This window comes from Rhinatrema bivittatum, chromosome 9 (assembly GCF_901001135.1).
Source record: "Rhinatrema bivittatum chromosome 9, aRhiBiv1.1, whole genome shotgun sequence".
Taxonomy (NCBI): domain Eukaryota; kingdom Metazoa; phylum Chordata; class Amphibia; order Gymnophiona; family Rhinatrematidae; genus Rhinatrema; species Rhinatrema bivittatum.
Window position 1 is genome coordinate 164239563 of NC_042623.1, and position 21235 is coordinate 164260797.

At 43.8% G+C, this 21235-nt stretch overlaps 1 protein-coding gene across 8 annotated transcripts in view; it reads right to left on the reverse strand.

Annotated features, from left to right (window-relative positions):
* The window catches only part of GIGYF2 (GRB10 interacting GYF protein 2), a 444297-nt gene that overhangs the window by 222952 nt on the left and 200110 nt on the right, over window positions 1-21235 (reverse strand). For 7 of the 8 annotated variants that reach the window (XR_003858724.1, XR_003858723.1, XM_029616693.1 and 4 more), the window contains one exon: window positions 3315-3497. The exons of the other annotated variant lie outside the window; for it this stretch is intronic. Coding sequence is in view for 5 of the 7 variants with exons in the window: in XM_029616693.1 (XP_029472553.1) it covers window positions 3315-3497 (183 nt within the window). In the remaining 2 variants the exon portion in view is untranslated. The remainder of the gene's footprint in view (window positions 1-3314; window positions 3498-21235) is intronic. 8 annotated transcript variants of the gene reach the window in all.

Genomic DNA, 21235 nt, shown 5'->3' on the forward strand with positions numbered 1-21235 from the left:
CCTTGAACTTAGCACAGGTACTACCAATTCCTGGAAGCCAACAGGCTTTCTACCATCCCCCATAACTTTTATTTCTCTACAACCCAACTAACTGCACACAAGCCTCCTTTTTAACCCTAACTGCCCTAACTTCTAGTTCTTTGTTCTGGAAAAAAAGAAAAATCTCACAATGATATGTAACTGTAAATCTGATCAATTGTGATTGTAAGTGACTTTTGATTACTGTTGTAACTGTTTGGTTTTAAGTCGCTTGTAATCTACCTTGAGGTCATTCTTGGTAAAAGGCAGAATATCAAAAGTTATAAGTAATAAATAAATGTTGAATACGGTAGAAGATAAAAACCATAAAGCCCCTTCTAGTCTGCCTATGCAGTACCAGAGAGCCCATACCCCACTTCTGGGCAGAGCTTCACCTCCTGAACTACAAAACCTATATACACCTACAGAAGAAAATTTCTTTTCAACAGAATTCTCAACATATGTTGATTCACCCTAAAAAAAATTCCAAGTTGTCGTAATAAATCTCAGTTATAAGACATTACAAGTTGCTGCCACCCTTGTGCTATTATGCTCATACTGCCAGTGACCTTGCGACCACAGCATCTTGTAATTGCAACCATTACTCCATGGCTCAGGTGTGTGGTCTGAGCCGGTATAACAAATTTTGTAGTACCAACATGGGAGAAAAAAAATGGTAGTTTAGATGGCTATGGAAATACCTATTTTCATTGAATATTATGGTGTTTTTGAATAAGTGTGGAAGTGCTCTAGGTTATCCAAAATTTTCCCATTATGTTTATTGAAAAGCCAAAATTACCAACAAAATACTGGCTCCATTAAAGAGACACACAATTAGTGCTCCTTAGTGAAATCTGGAAACTACTTACAGAACAAGTTCCTGATGCACAGTTGTTTCCTTGTTCACAGTTTATCAATGTGTACAGAGACAGATTTATCCCCAAGACATCTCATTATTGGGTCACAAGGTTAGAAGTCTCAAATCAGTCCCTAGGGATCCCCTCTGTGTCTTCACCTTTAAAGTCAGAGCTTAAATAGTGGATAAGTTCATTCATGTTGATTTTGTGTGTTATTTATTTTATGAGATAACCAATCGAGGTAAATAGGTATCGTGCATTTTCCTTAGGCAGGTCTGAGCTGTTGGACTCTCACAGACGTCCTTGACGAGTTCCTTTGGTAGATAAGGTAGGAACAAATATTTATGCAAGTCCAAACTGGTTACAAGGAAGGATTGCAGCAATAGGAGTCCAGGTAAGTGCAGAGCTGTAGCAGGAGTAAAAATACCACCACAGAAAGTGGTGTGAGTAAGGTGTGGGTAGGTGGACGTTTTGCAGAACATTGCCCCATAATGCTCTGGGGCAGATTTTACTCCAGATGCCTTGCCTACTGGAATAAACATATCTATCAGCTCTGCAGCTGGAGTGCTAGAGATCATAATAAAAGTTTACTTTACATAAAACAATCATAACTATAAAATTTCCACTACTTTATATTTAAGGACTAATAAAGTTGCCCATTTTGCTAAAGGGGAAAGCAGTCTAGGCTATCTCCTCCCCATCAATGTGTCTACTTTTCTGTTCTAAAAGGACTACTGCAGATTTATTGTAAAGGTTACTACTATAAATGAATACATTATATGCCATAGGAGGCCATCATTTTGCTAATAGCATTACTGAAAAATCAGACTTCTTCTCTATTTGCTTTGTGATACTACAAAAGTGAAAACCTGGCTCAGATACTGAGCGCATAAAATTCCGACAGTGACATTACGATAATGCAAATGCAGAAATTTTATATATATAAAAAGCAAGGATTTCATCACTGTAGTACCACATTAATATATATAAATATTTTTTCAACCCTAATTTTCAAAGATGTCGTTTCCAAAATCATAGTTATGGTAAGAGATAACAGTTTTCATTTAACGAATACTCAAAACAATTTACAAAGTTCTCCTACAGCTCGAACCTCTCCCTTACACAAATCTCTGTTTTGTGTGGGGGGTTTTCTTTGCAGACTGATGGAAGAATTATCTCCATTCCCTCCTCCTGATTTCCCTACTTCATCTCTAGTTTAATGCTTTAAATACTGCCAAACAGGTTCCAGAGCCCCAGGAGAACACAAGTCAGCTGTGCAAACCTCACAAAATTCCATCAACCTTTGCTGTTGGGAAGCCTGACTTATGACTTCAGTTTCAGAGGGTCTGCAGCAATTCACCACATCGGATTAAAATCAGACCCATTAGTTTCAACCTATGATAAAAAGCATTTACATGTGCAAATGCACTTTAGTGGAGTAAGTGGGCTTTTGAAAATTGCTCCAATATATGCCATTGGATTGTCCATAGGATTTACTCAAGTGCACTTTACGCGAGTAACTTTTGAAAATTGCTACGAAAATATGTTACATTTACATGCATAACTCCTTTGAAAATTGCCTCCTAAGACGGTAACTTTCAAACTGGCACACACGTCAGTCGGCCTGTGCCCAGGGATGCAGCCATTTTATAGCATATGCGCGCATGTTATAAAATGGCCTGGCCGTGCGCACACGTGCCACATTAAGTGCACGCAGATGCCCCTTCTACCACGTAAATCAGGGGACTTTAAAAGGGGTACACGCCTAACGCTATTCCCAATTTTCCCAGTTCAGCCCTGAATCGCCAACTTGAGAGAGATCCTCCAAACCCCCCTAGTTTAATAGCCTTCACTCCCCCCAGTTAACCCCGACCCTTAAAACCCTGCAGATCTGCCTTTTTTTTTTTTTCTTACACGTCATCTAGAGCAGACGCAGTTACATGAAAGGGGGCCTCAGCCTGCACCAGATCATGTACATGTTTACATACACATCTCAGATTCAAGCCCCAAAATGCCTATCCCATGCCCCTTTTTGAAAACCTCTGAGATGTGCACACTCCGGAAGATATGAACGTATCTTGGCAGCTTTTAAAATCTGCTGGGTGTGCACGACCCCAACATATTCACGCATCCCCTCATTAATGCATGCGTTAGGCTTCTAAAATTCACTTTCAAACGTATAACAAGCTAGTAGTATCTTAAATATAATGAGTGGCCCATAAAACATTACAATGAGGACAGAAAGTTCTACTGATAATCAATATTTTCTCTTAGACTGACAGAGGAGAGAGGTTATGAACAGCTAAAAATGCCATTCCCAATCTATATTAATTTATTTCTTTCCATATATGCAACTTCAGCCCATCTCAGGGTCTTTTTATCACTCTAGATTCTGTTCCCCTGTTCTTTCCCTGAAAACTCATTCTTCTCTTCTCTCACCTGGACTGTGAGGACGCCATCTCTCGCCATCCCGCCGAGATCCAGCTAGTCGCCACACACCTCCCTCTTCGTCTTCCCCATTCAGTTCCTCCCTCAGGATACGCCAATTCTCACTCTCAGAGCGTGTGAACTCATGTTTCCTCCCTGCAATCGCTGTCCCACCTTCTTCAAAGGTTGGCCTGACTGGAAAGAAAACAGGTACACTGTGGTATGCATGCAACCCAATCTTAGGAAGGGGAGAGGACAGCGGGTACTGTCTCACCCCCAAAGCTGTCTACCACTTGATATCCTCCACCATAAACTGTTCCCTTCAATGAACACCCCAAGGCATATCCCTCTTGACATCGGGTAATTTTGATATTCCAGTACATGCCCGGTCTGGCACCTTACCAAGGTGAAGCATCTGGGCTGCCCAGTTTGCAAGAGGCCTCATTTTTCCATTAGGGAAAAGAAAACTCATGGAGGCCTCTCCAAGAAATGGCCGGACGGCACCATAGTCAGTCATGCGACTCAGTTGAATAGGACCACCAAACGCAGATTTCAAGGATTTGAAAAGCGCAAGAAAAAGTAACTTCCACTTAATACAGCAGATTAACAAGGCAAACCTAGTATGCTGCTCTCTCAGAAGATGCATTTAAGGCCAACTCATTTTGGAAATTTACTCAAATTCAGACTAAAACTGCAGAAATAATGTATTATACTTTAACACAAAAAATGTAAGCGAATCACGTATGTATTTTATTCTCAGCTGTGTTTATCATAATTTTATACCTTCAGCCACTGGAAGGGAAATCGCTTTCTTTAGGCACCACTAATGCTGACATTCTCATTTTATATGCAGAAGCTTAGGTCCATAAAATATTTTAAAATCTCTTTAGCAAAATTAACAGATATAAGTATCTATAAATACAAGAAATATAATCAACAAATTCTGCTTGTAAAATTAAAATGTAAACTTTTAAGATGTTCAGCAAGTAATTGAGAATTGGAGAGCATACATGATCTAGTGGTCAGAGCAAGTTGAAAAATCCTGAGACTCGAATGCTAAGTAGTATTTCTGCAGAGGTAAATAAAGTAAAGAGACAAATGCATAAGGCCACTAAAATAACTTGTGTGGCCCAGCAATGGTTAACTAACTGGTGTTTCATTCACTCTAGCAAAGATTTTTCTCCATGGAAAAGTACACTTGGAAGAAAATTTCACTTTATCCAGTGCCTCCGGTTTCCTGCTGCAAATTTTGCAAGATTCTGTGGCCAATTTTTTAAAATTTGGTGGCAATTATGTAGCAAATTGGCCTAAATTTGCATCTGTTTGCATACTGATGTAGACTTATTTTACTTTATAAAAATAAAGTCCTTTTCTGAAATTTCTGTATCCAATTAATTTATATGGATCTTTATTAGAAGAAAAGGGATCTTAGAGATTGGTACTGGTGGGAGGGGGGAGGGGAAGGGATCTGGAGAGAGAAAATCTCAGAATTGGGAAATGAAGGAGGAATCTCAGGAAGGAGGTTAGTGGGATAAGGGACAGAGGAGAATAAAGAGAGAGATGAGAAGGAAAGGGAAGGGAGTGGAGACATGGGGAGATCTGGGGTCAGGAGAAGAAGGAATGATCCACTCATACCACATCCCCCCGACATCGATCCTCACACATATCAAACCCCCCCAGTCCTTTCCAGTCCTTTCACTTGTCTCTCTCCAAACATACCCCTCCAATCTCCTCATTCACAGAGTACACACCCCGTATCATCTCCAATCTCCTACATCCCTTCCAATCACTTCACTCCCTCCTGCACTCGTCCCTGACAGTCCCTCTCTCCTTCCAATCCCCCATACCACCCTAGGGTTGCCCCGGGGGGACGGGACACCCTTCATTTCCATAAATTTTAATTCCTGCCTGTGAACGTCAGTGTATCCCTGAATGCATTAAAGGGCAATAATGAGCTGACAGGCTGCACACAGGCAACAATTTCTCTTCCGGCCTCTCAAGGCATTCCCCTGCCACTCCGCTGCTTCCCATTTCTTACCTCGTGGATCATTAGGAGATGCTAGGAGGCACACATTTTCTCTCTTCTGTTTCTCTCTCATATGCATGCACGTCAATTCTCTCACACACATGATCTCAGAGGATCAGAAGCATGCTGGGCAGGAAGAGGGGAAAGAGGGGGGCAGCCAGAGCTGTCAGGAGGGGCAAGCAACTTCCTGGGGGACCCTAATGCACATCACCAGGAGGCTGAAGTACAGGCAAGGGCAGAAATGAGGAAGGAGTCACTGCACCACACTATATGTTTTTGTTTAACACCAGATTCATTCCAGCTTGCTAAGGGACAAGGCAGATTGAGACCTGAGGGAGGGAGATACAGCCTACACAGCAACTTCCCAGACAGCTGAGACCTTGTGACCCATTCTCTCCCTCCATGCCCTCTTCTGTATCTCAACCTTTCCATGCTCCTCACCATGGGTCTCTCTCCATGCCCTCTTCTGTATCTCAACCTTTCCATGCTCCTCACCATGGGTCTCTCTCCATGCCCTCTTCTGTATCTCAACCTTTCCATGCTCCTCACCATGGATCTCTCCATGCCCTCTTCTGTATCTCAACCTTTTCATGCTCTTCACCATGGGTCTCTCTCCCCCCTTTCCTCCTCTTTTGTCTCTGCCCCTCTGTGTCTGTCTCTCCTCTTCCCACCCTGTACCTCCGTCTGTCTGTTTCTCCACCTTCTCCCTCTGTCTTGGCAGGCTCACTGCAGTCCCTCTCTTGGCTCCTGGCCCAGAACGTTGTGAGGGAGGTCGTGGGACCAAGAGGTCCATTGCCACAGTGACGGCAGCACTGTTCCCTGCCTTCTCACCCTAAGCCATCCAATCACAGCACACGGTCGGGCCGATACAGTAAACTGTGCGGGAGAGCCGGCAAGCGCCCGCTCTCCCGACGCGTGCCCAGGCCACTCTCCTGGGCACGTGATTCACTAAGCAAAGGTATGCAAATTAGGGCCCGCGGTAAAAAGGAGGCACTAGGGACACTAGCGCATCCCTAGCGCCTCTTTATTGACAGAAGCGGCGGCTGTCAGCGGGTTTGACAGCCAACGCTTAATTTTACCGGCATCGGTTGCCAAAACCGCTGACAACCACGGGTTCAGAAAACGGACACCGGCAAAATTGAGCGTCCGTTTTCCAGCCCGCGGGCAGATTTAAAAAATTTTTTTTTATTATTTTATTTTTGGGGCCTCTGACTTAATATTGCTATGATATTAAGTCGGAGGGCATACAGAAAAGCAGTTTTTTCTGCTTTACTGTACACTTGCCCCAAGCCGGCCGAAATTAACTCCTTAATTTCTGAGTAAAACGTGCGGCTTGACTGTACATTTTACTTTCTGTAAAGCGCGGGACTAACTAATAGGCTCATCAACATGCATTTGCATGTTGCGGGTGCTATTAGTTTCGGGGAGGGGGGGGGGGGGAATTAGCCGCACGTTTTCCACGCACTATTACCCCTTACTGTATAAGGGGTAAAAATAGCACGTGGAAAACACGCGGCCAAACGGGGGCTAACATTGCGCTCGGTCGAGCCCACCATACTGCATCGGTCCGAATGAGAGAGGAGGCAGGATCCAGAGAATCATTGCTGTGGAGATCTGCAGAGCCACAGGCTCTGACCCTGCCTTTCTCTTCCTCTAACTTAAGAGGCTGTGGGAGAGAAGAGAAGCCTGCAAAATCGGACTTTTAGTGTCCGGTCAGTACTTCTGACTGCACACTGCACAGAATGCCTGAAAACCTGGCTGACTGTCCAAAATTGGATAGTTGGCAACCCCTCATAATCCTTACTCACATCATCCCCTCTCTTCCTTCCCTTCTGCTCCCCCGGACTAAAAAAAAGAGAGCCACCTTTTATTTTTTCTGCAGGTTGAGTTTTAATTGCTCCCTGAGGGCTTTCAATAAAGTTATTTAAAGAAAGGGAAATAAAACAGCCTGATGGGTGCTCAACGTCTGCTAGTAAGTTATGGCTAACAGGAAAGGGATGAGGGAGTTTGGCTTAGCCAACCAGCCAAAGAGACAGTCTGCCACTTTCTTCCAGGATTCCCCCGCCCCCTCTGCAGATCCAGTGGGGCAGGAAGAGCTGCGCAGCGGCTCTTCCTCTGCTGCCCAAGCCTGACTGCCACTTTGAACCGTGAGGCCGTGTTTCCTTGCAGTTCAAAGCAGCAGTGCAGCCTGGGCACCAGAGGATGCAGCCCGCCATGCTGATGCGGCTTTCCTTCTCCTGCCTCCCAATCTGCAGAAGGGCGTGGGGTTGGGGGAAAAATCAGCCAGCAGAAGGGAGAGGAAGGAAAACTTGATAATTACCTGAATTTCTGTCACACCAACTCAGAATGATTTGGTTTAGTGCCTCATCCAGCTGAAGGAGGCAGAAAACTTTTTTTTTTTGTATCACTGCTACATCCGTTGAGCACGCAGCAAACTGACCCCAGTATTCCCTCTGTCAAAGCATATTGTAAACTATGGAAGTCCATATACTCACAGAAACAATTTTATTTTATTTTATTTTTTTAACATCCAAAAATATTTTGGTTAGTGCAGAGTACAATGTGACATTTATTAAAACAAAAACCCCCAAAACAATAAAACACTTCAAAATTACTCTTATATACTTGCTTAAAAATCAGTTTTAAGCTTCTATCTAAAACCTATATACTCCCAAGAAGATGACTGTACTCTGCTTGAACAGGCTCCAATTACTTTGGAACCTGATTTTCTTTCGACACAGGTGCTGTACGTATCTTCTCCTTTGTCCAACCTGCTATGATGAGCTTGGATGTCGCCTAAACTTTTTATACTCTTCCAATTAAAATGAACAATTTATCTGAATTTCTTTCTTGAAAGGAATTAGTGACTTCTAAATCTCTCGGTAAAATTCTAACTTTAAGCTCCTTAAGGACTAATTTTTCCCACAGATTCTACTTTAAAAATGTGAATGGAACTTTTTTCTGATTGAAAAGAACAGAGATCACTTCTGGCTAATAAGAAGGAACCTGATTAATTGTATCTGTAGTGGCAGATAAATTTAAAAACTCAACTCTACAAGATAACACCTGCATTACAATACTATATCTTTCTGAAGCATTTGTCATTAGGATAACTATTTTTAAGATAAGATCTTTAACTGTTGTCTTTTACACAGGATCAATAATGTCATATTTGCAATTTGCAAATTGTGATTAAAACTGATACACACCTCCTAAAGCAGCTCCTGCTCGAATGGATCAAGAAGATTTTGGCTTTGGAAACTGGTCTGTACATTTTTTTTTCACTTCTTCTCTTTCTGCAGTGGCAGGAGAGAGATATCTATAGTATATTGGGCTTGGTAGTGTGTCCGTCAGTGCTCGCGCATGTTCCCCAGCCTGCCAACAGATGGCGCTATAATGCTTGCTAACGTGTCTGTCAGTGCTCGCGCATAGTACAGCGGCCATGTCACCAGCTACAAGAGGTACTGCACAAGATTTCCTCCCTCACCTCGCCGGAAGACTATTCAAAATCGCAAGGACAGCGGCCATCGCGGCACAGGCAGCAAACAGCAGAGGAGACCCTGGCATGCTGCGAACGGAGGGCGTCCTGCGGCACATACTCTGTTTGCGGCGAGGATGAAGGCACGGCGCGCCCTTCGCGGTGAAAAAGGAAGGACCCCCCTGTGCCGCAATCAGCACGCCCAGCCCTTCATCTTCGCCGCCAATAGCGCAGGTCCCGCAGCATGCCGGTGAGAGAGAATGTGTGTCGAGGAGGGGAGGGTGAGAGAGAATGGGAGGGTGAGATGCCGATGAGAGACAATGTGTGTGAGAGAGAAGGGGGGTGACACAGAGCATGGTTGGTAAGAGGGGGCTGAGAAGGGTGTCAGACAGTATGGGAGGTAAGAGAGGGTGGGTGGGGGAAGGCTTAACTGTGGGTTTCAGAGAGAGGGAGCCTATATGAGGGGAGGGGTGACAGAGAATGTGTGTGAGAGAGAGGAGAGGGGATGTGGGGGAGTGCGAGAGAGAGCTTGGTTGGTAAGAGGGGGAGAGCGGGGGATGCTTGAGTGTGGGTTTCAGAGAGGGAGCTTATATAAGGGGATGTGTGTGTGTGTGTGCAAGACAGTGAGGGAGCCTGTATGAGGGTGTGTATATGTCGAAGGGACACACTTAACAGTGAATTTCTAGGGAAATTCTGCTCAAACTATTTAAAATTTTGCAACTTTACATAATAACGTTTTTCTTTAATAGGCTCGCCACCCGGGCGTAGAACGGGTTCAGTTGCTAGTAATTTATAGCAGGCTAAGGAAGGTAGCACCACCTGGAGAGAGAGATTTATATTTAGTGAATTACAGCCACAGGCATTTTTTTTTTTTTGTCGGGGTATTTCCAGAGCAGGGCAGAGCCTCCCTTCAAAACCCTGTTACCAGAGCCCAATAAGCTGCCATGGAGTGAGTAGTAAAGACCCTCACTGTAAGTCAGCAGCAACTTCAAAGAGGGATTCAAACCTTACTCAAACAGGTTACCCAGCAGCTGGGGATGTTAAACCAACAGGGAGCACTGACATTTAGCTCATCACAACGTGGCCAAGTCCTTCGCCTCCTGTTTTGTCTAAGATGAAGGCAAGGGAAAATGCAGATATCTTCTTAAAAATGTTTTGAAAGAACTGACTGAATGGCCAGAGGCCACCTGGACTACATACCTGGCACATCTACTTGCTGGCAAAAGCTAAGCAGCCAATCCCAAAGAGACAGCCAGCTACTCCGATGTTCAAACAGCATTCTGGAAAGTGTGGGGAAATCTACCAGCAGCAGTTCCAAAGGAGTACGCTATAGCCCTAGGAAACTCTACATAACTTTTTTCATTGGCTAAAGGATGCCAGATGGAAATGGCTACAGCCAGAGGCAAAGACAGGCCTCGAGGTAGCCAAGCAAGTCCTTCTGGAGAAGTTCCTGAACGAGCTGGACTGGCCCATGAGGAACTGGGTGTGCCAGCTACCAGAGCTCATCCTTGAGGTGGTGTTGGAAGTGGCAAATGCTTCCCATCAAGCTCAATCAATGCCAGAATTGGTGCAGAAGCTAGGAAGACAATCCACACAGGCTCCCTGGCATGGCAGTGAGAGTGCAGGACCCCAACAATGGTCCTTTGAGCAGACAGCACTGCTTCCATACTCAGGCCCCAACCAGCAGGTTCCCCAGCTTCTTTCAACTGCAGAAGGAGAAGTCATTTGTCCAGAGATTGCCAATATCAAGTGAGACCATGGATGTCAATATGGTAACTCAGCCAGCACCAGAAGCTAAAAGTGTACGATGACAAGGGAAGACCTTCAAAGCAGGGATGACCACAAAGCTGGAGGAGAAAAGGAGTCCCTGAGGCAACGGCACAACCCAGCAGCTCATTCTGTATAGGAAACAGGAATGAGGAGGACTTTTGCCCTTATGCGAAAGAAGAGAACAAACCCTTTGTGGGAAATATGGAAGTCAAAGTAGAACAAGTCCCACAGGCACGCTCCCACTGCAGAGGGAAAGAGCACAATGTCAAACAATGCCCTTGGCTCAAAGATGAAGAGTGGGAACTCAACCTGTCGTCTCACAATTGTAACTACATTGATCGTCCTTGTTCGGGGAGTAGTAACTTTGTGATACTAGTTGAAATGGATGACTATTCTACACTAGCCTTGACAGATTCAGAATGCAGCAAGACACTTATTAGGAAGAAATTAGCTCAGAGACTATTTCAGGTATAAGAAGAAAGTGACACTGGCTTGGATACATGGGGATCAGCAACAATACCCCACCTGTTGAGAAGTGCTGATGACTACGGTAGGGCTAGCCAGCGAAGAGATGGAAGTACTTCCTGAGCTCCTCTATCCAGTCTCCTGGGGCATAATTATCCACGTTTGAGACTCTGTGAGCCCAGCTTACCACTGGGTTAAACAATTCTAAAGAAGGCAAGGTAGAGGACAAAGGAGGAACAGCAGACACCCTGTGGTCCCTTAACTGATTTCCTAGATTGGGTGAGGAAGGGAAAACCTAGGAATAATAGACATTCCCAGCATAGGTTGAGAAGGAAAATAGAAAGTCTTGTTTTCTCAGGAATATACCTACTAGCAAGGGCAAGCACTCAACCTGAGAAGTTTGAGCTGAGGGGGAGGGTAATTGAAAGGGTATACAGGAGAAAATCCCAAAACACCTTAAAGAACCGGCTCCAGAGATCTGGCCCAGTCCACCTTAAATCCTATAAAAGCAGGAAATCCTAGCCCTGGGGTGGGTCTCTAGAGAAGGGGAATAACTAGTCAGGGCCAGAAAGGAAGAGAATCCACAAGGGAAGACCCAAATTGAAGAGTTACATAGTAAGACAGTAATGATGGCAGAAAAAGACCAAATACAGTACTCCATCCAGTCTGCCCAGCAAGTTTCTTATGGTGGTAACTCGCACTCCCTTGCAGGATACCCTATGTTTCTGTTAAGGGTTGTAACTGCCACTCCGTGCAGGTTACCCCTAAGCCTTATGTTAAGGTTAGTAATATTAACAATCAAAACCAAGCAACTGTCAAACCCATAACAAAATTACTGTTAGCAACATTTCTACAGGGGAGCAGTCTTCTTAATAATTCATATGATGCTGCTGCTTGAACGTGCTTTGATTTTGAACTTGGCCGTAAAGGCAGTCATGTGCTTTTTCCCTGTCTTAATATGGAGTACCCTGGGCCATACAAGTCAGGGCCCAGCATTGGCTGTCCTCTGAATCCAATTCCAGAGCGATGCTGCAACTTTTTGTTTTGAGGACTGCTAAGGTAAGCAGAGCTGCTTTTGTTTGTTTCCTGTGATTTAATAAAAAGTTTATGAAAAATAAGCCAGAATCTAGCCTAGATCTATTCTCTGGCCAGACACAGAACGCTCATGGTTCCAGACAAGGTGTTTCAACTTTTTTTTTTTTTTAACTTTGTAAATGAGCTCAGAGTGCCAATGGTTTAATCCAAATCATTCTTTGATCAAGATTGCTATAGCTGATGTTTTGGAATTAATATCGATGCACAGAGTTTCTTCCCTGATACGTTTATTGACTATCGTTATCCTATAATGAGGTCATATCTATAATATAGTTGTTAATTGGAGTATTATGTCCTTTGTTAAGAAAAACATTCTGGTATCTTTCTTTGGTGAAGTTGATATGTACTTAATTTGAATTTACCTATCAGTTTTACTATTGACTTTATAGAAAAAGATAAAAAGTACAATTTAATGGTATGTTCAAAAACATTGCCGAGACCTGCTTTGGTGGCTTATTGAACTGATAAACGCTTTCCTAATCCTTTAATTAGAGAATTCTCTTGCAAGCTAAATAATGTGTGTGTGTGTGTGGTGGTGGGGGGGGGGGTTAATCCAAGTATTTTGTGTTCTCCCGTATTAATATTGCAGCTGGAAACTGTTCTGTCGGATCAATCACATCAGGTAATCCAGAATTCTGGATACAGACACCTCTTCTGTCACTAAAACCATGAACCAATAACCATTCATTTATACTGAGGGGCCTATTTAAAAGCAGTGACCTGAGAAATTATTTCTGAATAGAAGTTGCCTTGGCAGGAGATCTGAAGTGATGAAAGGAGGACGGTAGACCATAGCAGCGACCTCTTCTAGAGGAAGCAAAGACAAGAGAACAACATACAATGGATGCTTAGAGCAAGTTATGGTAGCATTATATTAATGGGACTGCTAGTCTCATTCAAGAAGCAGGTTCACCCTCCATGGCCTTAAGGTGGAATAGAAAAATGCTTTCTTTCTTTCAGAGCATCGACTGCCAATGTGGAGAATGTGTATTTCGATTCTGGTAAATGTACTTCTTTCTTTTCTTAAATGTGCAGCGTTTTTCAGAGGTCACGCTTCTGCGCCACTCCTCAGCACCAATGTATCTGCACCATGCATTTGGTGCTGATATGCTATTGCATGTTGCTCTCAGCGCTAATACAGTTACTGCGCCGTGACTTTGCCGCCGATATAGCTACTGTGTTATTCTTTTGGCACCGATTACGTGCCAATTATGTGCTGGCCTGCAGTACAGCACTGTGCTTTGGCGCTATCATTGTGTCATGCTTCAGGCATAGATTGTGTGCACTGAGTTCTTGAGTGCTAATTAAATGCAGCATGAATTGGCTTTGATGCCTTACGCTATACTTTGGTTTGAATGGACTCGTGCCAAGTTTTGGCAGACATCTCTCTGCTAGGCATGTGCATGCGTTGGTTGATTCATTTCAGTGGTATGCACATATCTCACGAATGAATAGTGTGCACAGATGTATGCGCATACTATCTGTTGTGCACATATATTCTCCATTCATGAGAAATACACAATGCTGAATCAAATGAATCAACCAAGGAATGCACATCCCCACTCTCTGCGCTATCACCTTCCCTTCTTACTGACTGCACCAGGCATTTGTGCTCCCTGTACACTTCGACGATGGTATTTTGGCATTACATATCCTGTGCACATATAAATTCCATCACCATGTTAACTTTTCGAGCTGCACAACTTATGGCACTTTTTTTTTTATATAATTCGATTTCAATTATATGCAGATCATGTTGAGTGCAAATACACTTAAATTTAGAAACTGAGTTCTTGAGTGCTAAAACAAACTATTTCACAGTAATGTAATGGACAAATACCCAACTGTTCACAAAGTAGATAAAAAAGATCACAGTTAGGGTCATCTTTTAATTTTTATTCTGCCAACTTTAGGAGAGAATTATCCTGTGAATATAATGCTCCAATCACTTCTGTATGGAACAGGGAAAGTACAGAAAACCTCTCTTCTCATTAAAAATGAACCTTTTCTACCACAATCAAAATTGTTCTTCCCAAATTCCATCTCTATACCTGCAACAGAAAGATCTATTGCTTAAAGTAGGAACTGGTGGAAAATAAAAGCTTTTCACTCCCTGATCCACTGTATAATCATAGGCAAGCCTATATTTTTTAAGTCCATTTTTTAAAATTTTCTAATGCAAATTAAAAAATGTTTTGTTCAAAAAGGACTTTTCTGCTTTATGATCCAAGAAAACTTGCATAAGGAACATGCTCTACTTAAAGATCCAAAGAAGCTTGCATAAATAAACCTACAACATGGTCCCATGTTTCAAGTAAGACCTCCGCTTCAGGGTAAATATCTTGCTTCCACAAAAAGTATTAGCTATTTTTTCTTCCATTTCCCTTTTGTTCTCTTATTTCCCCAGATATTTTTGCCTGTATTTCTCTTTAAACAATCTCTTGTAGTTTATGTACACTAACCTTTTTTCCCCTTAACTTTTCAGCAAATTCTTTAGAAAACCAGCATCCTCTTTTTTCCTCTTACCTTTATTTATTTTTCTAACTAAAAGGTTTGTTGCCCTTACAATATCTCCTTTTAGTTTTGCCCATTTCTCTTCTACTTCCCGCCCAACTTATCACATCCATTTAATAACTCCTTGAGGTATTTTGCCCATCTTAAAATTAGTTTTCCTGAAGTCCAGGACTCTCGCCTTTGAATAAGCCACCACTGCCTGGGCTCTAACACTCAACTTCCCCATCTCACTCTGTATCTCAGGTGACCTCCCACTATGACATCAAGAACACTCTCCCCCATTTGTATGCACCACCTCTAGTATCAGCCCATGTCGGTTCAGTTATCAGTTGCTAAAACCTTTCTTCCTCCATCCAGACAACTGAGGATCTCTCTGCTTCTAGAAGACACTGCAGCTGGGATATACCTATCAATATCTTCCCTTTCTTAGCAATTTTTGTGAATGTCTTCAATTACATCTCTATCCATTTCTTCTGCCTGCAAAGGAGGTCTGTATATCACACAAACAAATGGATGTCCCATTCTCTTTCCAGATTAATCTACAAGGCCTCCTCCTTCCCTCATACACCCTGTAGTTGAGTTTGCATTGTACCACTACCATGCTATAACTCATCAATGACATGAAGTAGGCAAAGAATGTTGATAGTCACCAATGGAAAACTAAATAACCTAAAGATAAAAAAATATATATATATATCCCAAAAGGCACCTTGCTACCAGGCACCTTGTTACCAGGAAATGACCGATGTAAGCAATTTCATCATGTACAGGAGCTTTTCTAATAAACTCTGGAAAAGTTGTGTGAAGTATCTGCTTGCCAGAAAATTACTCCACTGTACTGTTCAAGTCAGCGGTTTTGCCAAGACCCAGACACGTCTATAAACCTTTCAACTCTCTCACATGCATACTCCTCGGTGCAATTACACTCTCATGTTTGTCTTTAAGGTTTGCAAAATAGGAAACTGGTGCTTTGAGCAGCAGCTGGCGGTGTCGCTGCTTGATGGTTTGCCAAACACTTCAAAAGAATAGTTTCCAAAAATGACAGCTTGGGAAGCTGTTTTGATTGGCTGCTTCAATAGGCACTGTCACATGATGGCATCATTCTGTGTGGATTCACTGAAGCTGCTTGTTAAAGAAAGTAATTTATCCTGTCATATTACTGAAGTCTGTCAAAATATTTTTTGCTGAAGTAATTTTACAACTCCAAACATTCTATAAATTAAAATGTTTAATCAACCTCAATAATTCAATAAGTGGAGAATTTGGGAAGGAGGTTTTTGAGGATGTATCTGTTACTGACTGGACTTCTGCATATGGTAGTTCCAATCTCCTCTCAAAAATATTATCACGTGATTTGAAAACCTAGAAAAACAGCTAGACAGATATGTAAAGAAGGGGCATTGCATCACACTTGGAACATTTACTAGTAATTGGGGGTTTTTTTGTTTTTTGTTTGTTTTTTTTAAGCAGGTCTGACAGTGGAAAACACAGAGAGGAAGCAATTTGTGTTAATATGTTTACTCTCCCTACTCTTGGAATTACACAACCCAAAAAAAACAAACCAGCCCAGGAACTACAAAGGTTAAGGTGCTCAGATTTAGTAAGACGTGTCTCTTGCAAGACAGCAAGTCTGCTGTCTGTGTAAACAATTCAAAATTCTTGTTCTTTTAACAGGTGAAAGGAGTCCATGTATATCAAGAGGTACAATATTAAGACATAAAGGTATTACAATTAATACAGAAGCAATGGAAAAATTCTCCAGCTTGTGTAATTTCATATCTAAATATCTATCCATATATAAACTGGGTGCATATTATACACCAAAGGTGACCAGCAAAAGAGTTAGAAACAGAAAATCCAACTGAATATATAAGTATCCAGTATCTCACACTTATGCTCACTGAAAACACAGACCACCATTCTGAACCCCTGTGCCCAACTTCACCGGACCTACCTGGAATATAAATCAAGATGCAGCATCTAGTGATTTAAATATCTCTTAAACCAAAAGAGAATACTACCCCAAAACCTGTTGTACTTCAGGCAATGCAGTCAATTCGGACACCTTACACAGCACACAAATCCAACCTAACCCACAACTCATTGTAGCCACGCGAAAAAATCATCAAAACTAAATAAAGGTCTAATTTTATTTTAAAAAGACCTAAGTAAATATTCCCACAAAATAAACTTATACTCTTGCTTCAATCCACACCAAATAAATTCCAGAAAGCTTCCACCAGAGTCAATATATCACACTCCCTCCAAAGATAGTGAAGAGTAACAGGTAACAGGCTTTACAGTCAAGACCATAGTTTATGCACAGTAGATCCCTTACTACCTTGTACCCTGTACCACCAGACCCAGGAAAAGCACACTGCAAGAGGCAAAGCAGAAGAGAAGGCACCTATACCTTAAAAAAAACAAAAACCCTCAAGAAGCAGAGTGGTCCACCTTAAAAACTAAGCAGAAACCTGCTGACTCACTGAGCAGGTCCTTTCTCCTGCAGGTTAAGGCAAGCTGGGAAGAAACAGAGAGGTGGGTCTCAGGGAAGGAGGAGAAGCCTAGGACTCCTGAACTAAGCAGCAGGAAGCTAGCAGAGACCTTGCAACACCTAAGTCAGGAGGAGAGAAGCCCTGTTAAGGACCAGAGGCCCACCCAGAGACCCTGAGTGGAGTGATCTCCAGAAGCGAGGGAAAAACTCCAGACGGAAGAATTTTGGGTTTAGGAAAGTCTGCAGACTGAAGTCAGTCAGCAGCTGGGACTCTCTACTTCGTTTAAGCTTTTGTGCTTCTGGAAAAGCTGCAGTCTGAAGGCAGCCAAGAGTTGTAACAGAGTCAAGCATATGTGCTTCTGGAAAGAAAGGAAAGCTGCTTCAATAAAAATAGACAAAAGAAGTAAATCCTAAGCTTGTAGAGCTAAACAGACAGAAATAGGGAACACCCAGCCCAGATTCCCACACACATACAGTGATTGTTTAAAAATTATAGCTGGCATTTTAGATTATCCAAAACAAAAAGTTAGATGAGCATATTTCATAAACCTCTTACTCCAAAGCCAGTGCTCCACATACCAAGTTATTTCCCGTCGATAGCAGGGCTGAATTAGCCATGCTGTATGGGAACTGTCAATCAGGGCCCAGGAAGGCGGAGCTTTGTAGCAGAGTGTAGATCTTTGATCCTCTGCGGCTACGCGTGGGTTCCCGCGCAGTAGTCAACGGTTCTCCTCAGTCTGTTTTTTTCCGCGCGCGGGAGCGCACGCGGAGCCTTCTTCTCCTCAGGAAGGAACTTTATTTCGTCAAAATGTCAAGAAAACAGTCGGGTTTCAAGCCGTGTCCGTGCGGTAAGATCATGTCCGTCACCGACGGACATGATCGATGCTACCGCTGCCTAGGACGCGACCACAACCAGTCCGACTGTGAACATTGTGCAAAGATGTCTCAGAGAGCTCGACGACACAGGAGCTATCGTTGGCTGAAACGCGCACTGGAAGACAAGGCGTCCGACTCATTCCTCTCCAGCACCGAAATACAAAACATCAAAGTCGGGTAAGAGAGCGGCTTCTTGGGACCCGCAGTCACCAAAAGTACGGGACGCAAAAAGGAACTCCAGAGAGAGGGTAGACCAGGGATCTGGTCTTCATTCCAAGGATCCTGAAGTGGGGAAACAGAGGCCTTTCAGATTGACTGAGCCCAGTACCCAAAAGCCTCTTAAGGACAATCCAGTCCAGTCCTTAATGCTGTCACAGCAATCGGATCCACATAGAGACTCGGAACCGCCTAAAAAGATACAAAAGCGGGCCGATGGAGCGCCGAAAAAGTCACACGCGACACCGGAACGTCCAGAGCCAAAGCCTCAGACGGCGCCCAAGCCTCAGTCGGCGCCGAAACCTCAGTCGGCGCCGAAACCAACTCAATCAAAACCGAAGTCAAAATAGACGCCAGGAACTCAACCGGCTCCGAAATCTCGATCACACCAAGCCGCGAAGGCAGGGTATTCAGACAGAGGATCATCATCTGAACCCCTGCAATTGGAACAGTTGTCGGGGTACCTGACCCACGAGAAGAACTCCCATGCGAAACAAGATTCCCAAGACCCCTTGCAGGGATCACAGTCCACCAAAGATAATCACAATGATCAATCGGATCAAACTTCAGGCAACTTGCCAAGGGCATCGGTATCCCCCCCCAGGATAAGTACTGACCCTCAGAGAGAAAAACAACAAGGTAGCCATTTGCATAGGAAAGAACATGCGGACAGGAAGTCACGAAGCAGTAGACACTCTTCGATAAGAAAAAGGCATCGGCATCATTCCGATTCTTCCCCCTCCACTAGTAGGGGACATAGTCATGCAAAACGACATCACACCTCCCATCATAAGGAAGTGAGATCCTCCTCTTCCTCACGCTATAAGAGTAAATCTGATCGATCTTACTCTACTTCTCAGGGAGTTATTCCAATTTCTTCTTCCTCATCATCTAACAAATCAAGGAGTCTACAGTCCACTCGTCAACAAGGAACGGAGTGGAGTGATCTTTCAGAAGTTGAGAGAAATTATAATCCTCCGCCATCGGACTTAGCATATGAACCCAGTCAGTTGGAGAAACCCCCGCCAATGCCACCTCATACCTCAAAAGCATTTTGGGACCTGACACAGTCTTTAGCCGGCTTTTTTGAAACCCTACAATCAACATACACTCTACCTCCGGAGTCTACTCCCCCGGCAGACAACAATAGGCCTACTCAACAGCATACCCAACAGGATATACCTTCTCCCCGATCTCCTTCTCCACAGGGCTCGCTCGTCCGTTCACCATCTCCATCAAGAGCTTCCGTATCCATACATTCCTCACCACTTTCTTCTACCGGGTACCCATCTGATCCTCCAGAGCAACCAGTGGAACCTTATTCCCCCTCCAGAGGATCTCACCTATCCCAAATTCATCACTAAGATGGGAAACATCCTGAAACTGGATGTCCAAAAGCTACCGGAACCGAGGGTGGAAACCTTGGGATTGCTGAAGATTTTTGATGCGCCGGGGGAACCGTCTGCTCTCCCACCACATGCGATGCTCCATGGGGCCCTGCAAAAATCATGGGAAACCCCCTTTGCTCTACAGGCCGTATCCAGAAAGACTGATTTAAAATTCAGGCTCCAAAAGCCTTCTATGTACGCGATTCCCCAACTACCACATGACTCTATAGTGGTGGAATCTGCCTTACAAAAGTCCAGGAAAACAAAGACACACGCATCAGCCCCACCAGGGAAAGACAATAAGTCCTTGGACGACTTTGCCAAACGCGTCTATCAGAACGCAATGCTTACAGCAAGAATTCACCACCATAATTTTTATATGGTACAATATATGTATGATTGCCTGCAAGCCACCAAGGGCCTATTTACGTCCTTAGGAGACACCACTCCATCCTTGATTTCGGACATGGAAGAATGCACTCGACATATGTTGAGAGCAGTCTACGAGGGCTTCGAAAACTCTTCGAGAGCTTCGGCCATGGCTATAGCAGCCAGACGTCTTGCCTGGCTCAAAGCTAGCGCTATTAGGGAAGATCTCCATGAGAAACTCGCGAACTTACCATGCACGGGAGATAACCTCTTCGGGGACCGCCTCCATGATACCGTGAGTAAACTGAAGGATCAAGCACTAGCGTTCCAGTCGCTCGCTGCCCCAACGTCGACCAAACGGTTTTTCTCCTCTTCTCGCAGACAACCTTTTCCCAGGAAACAATACAGGAGTTATCAAAACTTTCGACAACAACCCTATCTACCCTACCACAGGCAGCCAAATAACAACCCTCCGCAACAACAGCAACAACAGAGGGGAAGGCCTCGTACACAACGACAACAACCACCGCAACAGTCATCAGTTCCAGCAAAGACCTCACAGTCTTTTTGAACTCACTGCCACCACCAACACACAGGTTACCGGAAAATCCCCCGGGCAGGATAACGGCTTGCCTGGCTGCATGGCAGGCCATCACAACAGATCAGTGGGTACTCGACATAGTAAAGGACGGATATCAGTTACATTTCCTATCCCAACCCATCACTCCTCATTTCACCCTAAATCAGAGAAATATATCGCATCCTCAACTGGCCCAGGAGTTAACCATCCTTCTCCACCAAAAAGCCATCCGCCCAATGGGGCGGATGGCTTTTTGGTGCGTTAAAGGGCCAGGGATTCTATTCTCCATATTTCCTCATTCCAAAGAAGACAGGGGGCACTCGAGCCATCCTAGATCTCAGGGAGCTCAACAAGTGCCTAATCCACGAGAAATTCAAGATGGTGTCTCTGAAATCCATCCTACCCTTAATACAACCCAAGGATTGGATGTGTTCTATAGACCTCAAGGATGCATACACACACATTCCAATCCACAAATCCTATTGGCAGTACCTATGTTTCCGGTACCACAATCGACATTACCAATACAAGGTCCTGCCTTTTGGACTCTCAGCAGCCCCCAGGGTATTTACCAAATGCATGGTGGTGGTGGTGGCCCATCTTCGTTTACAGGGTCTGACTTTTTCCTTACCTCGACGACTGGTTACTAATAGCGTTGAATC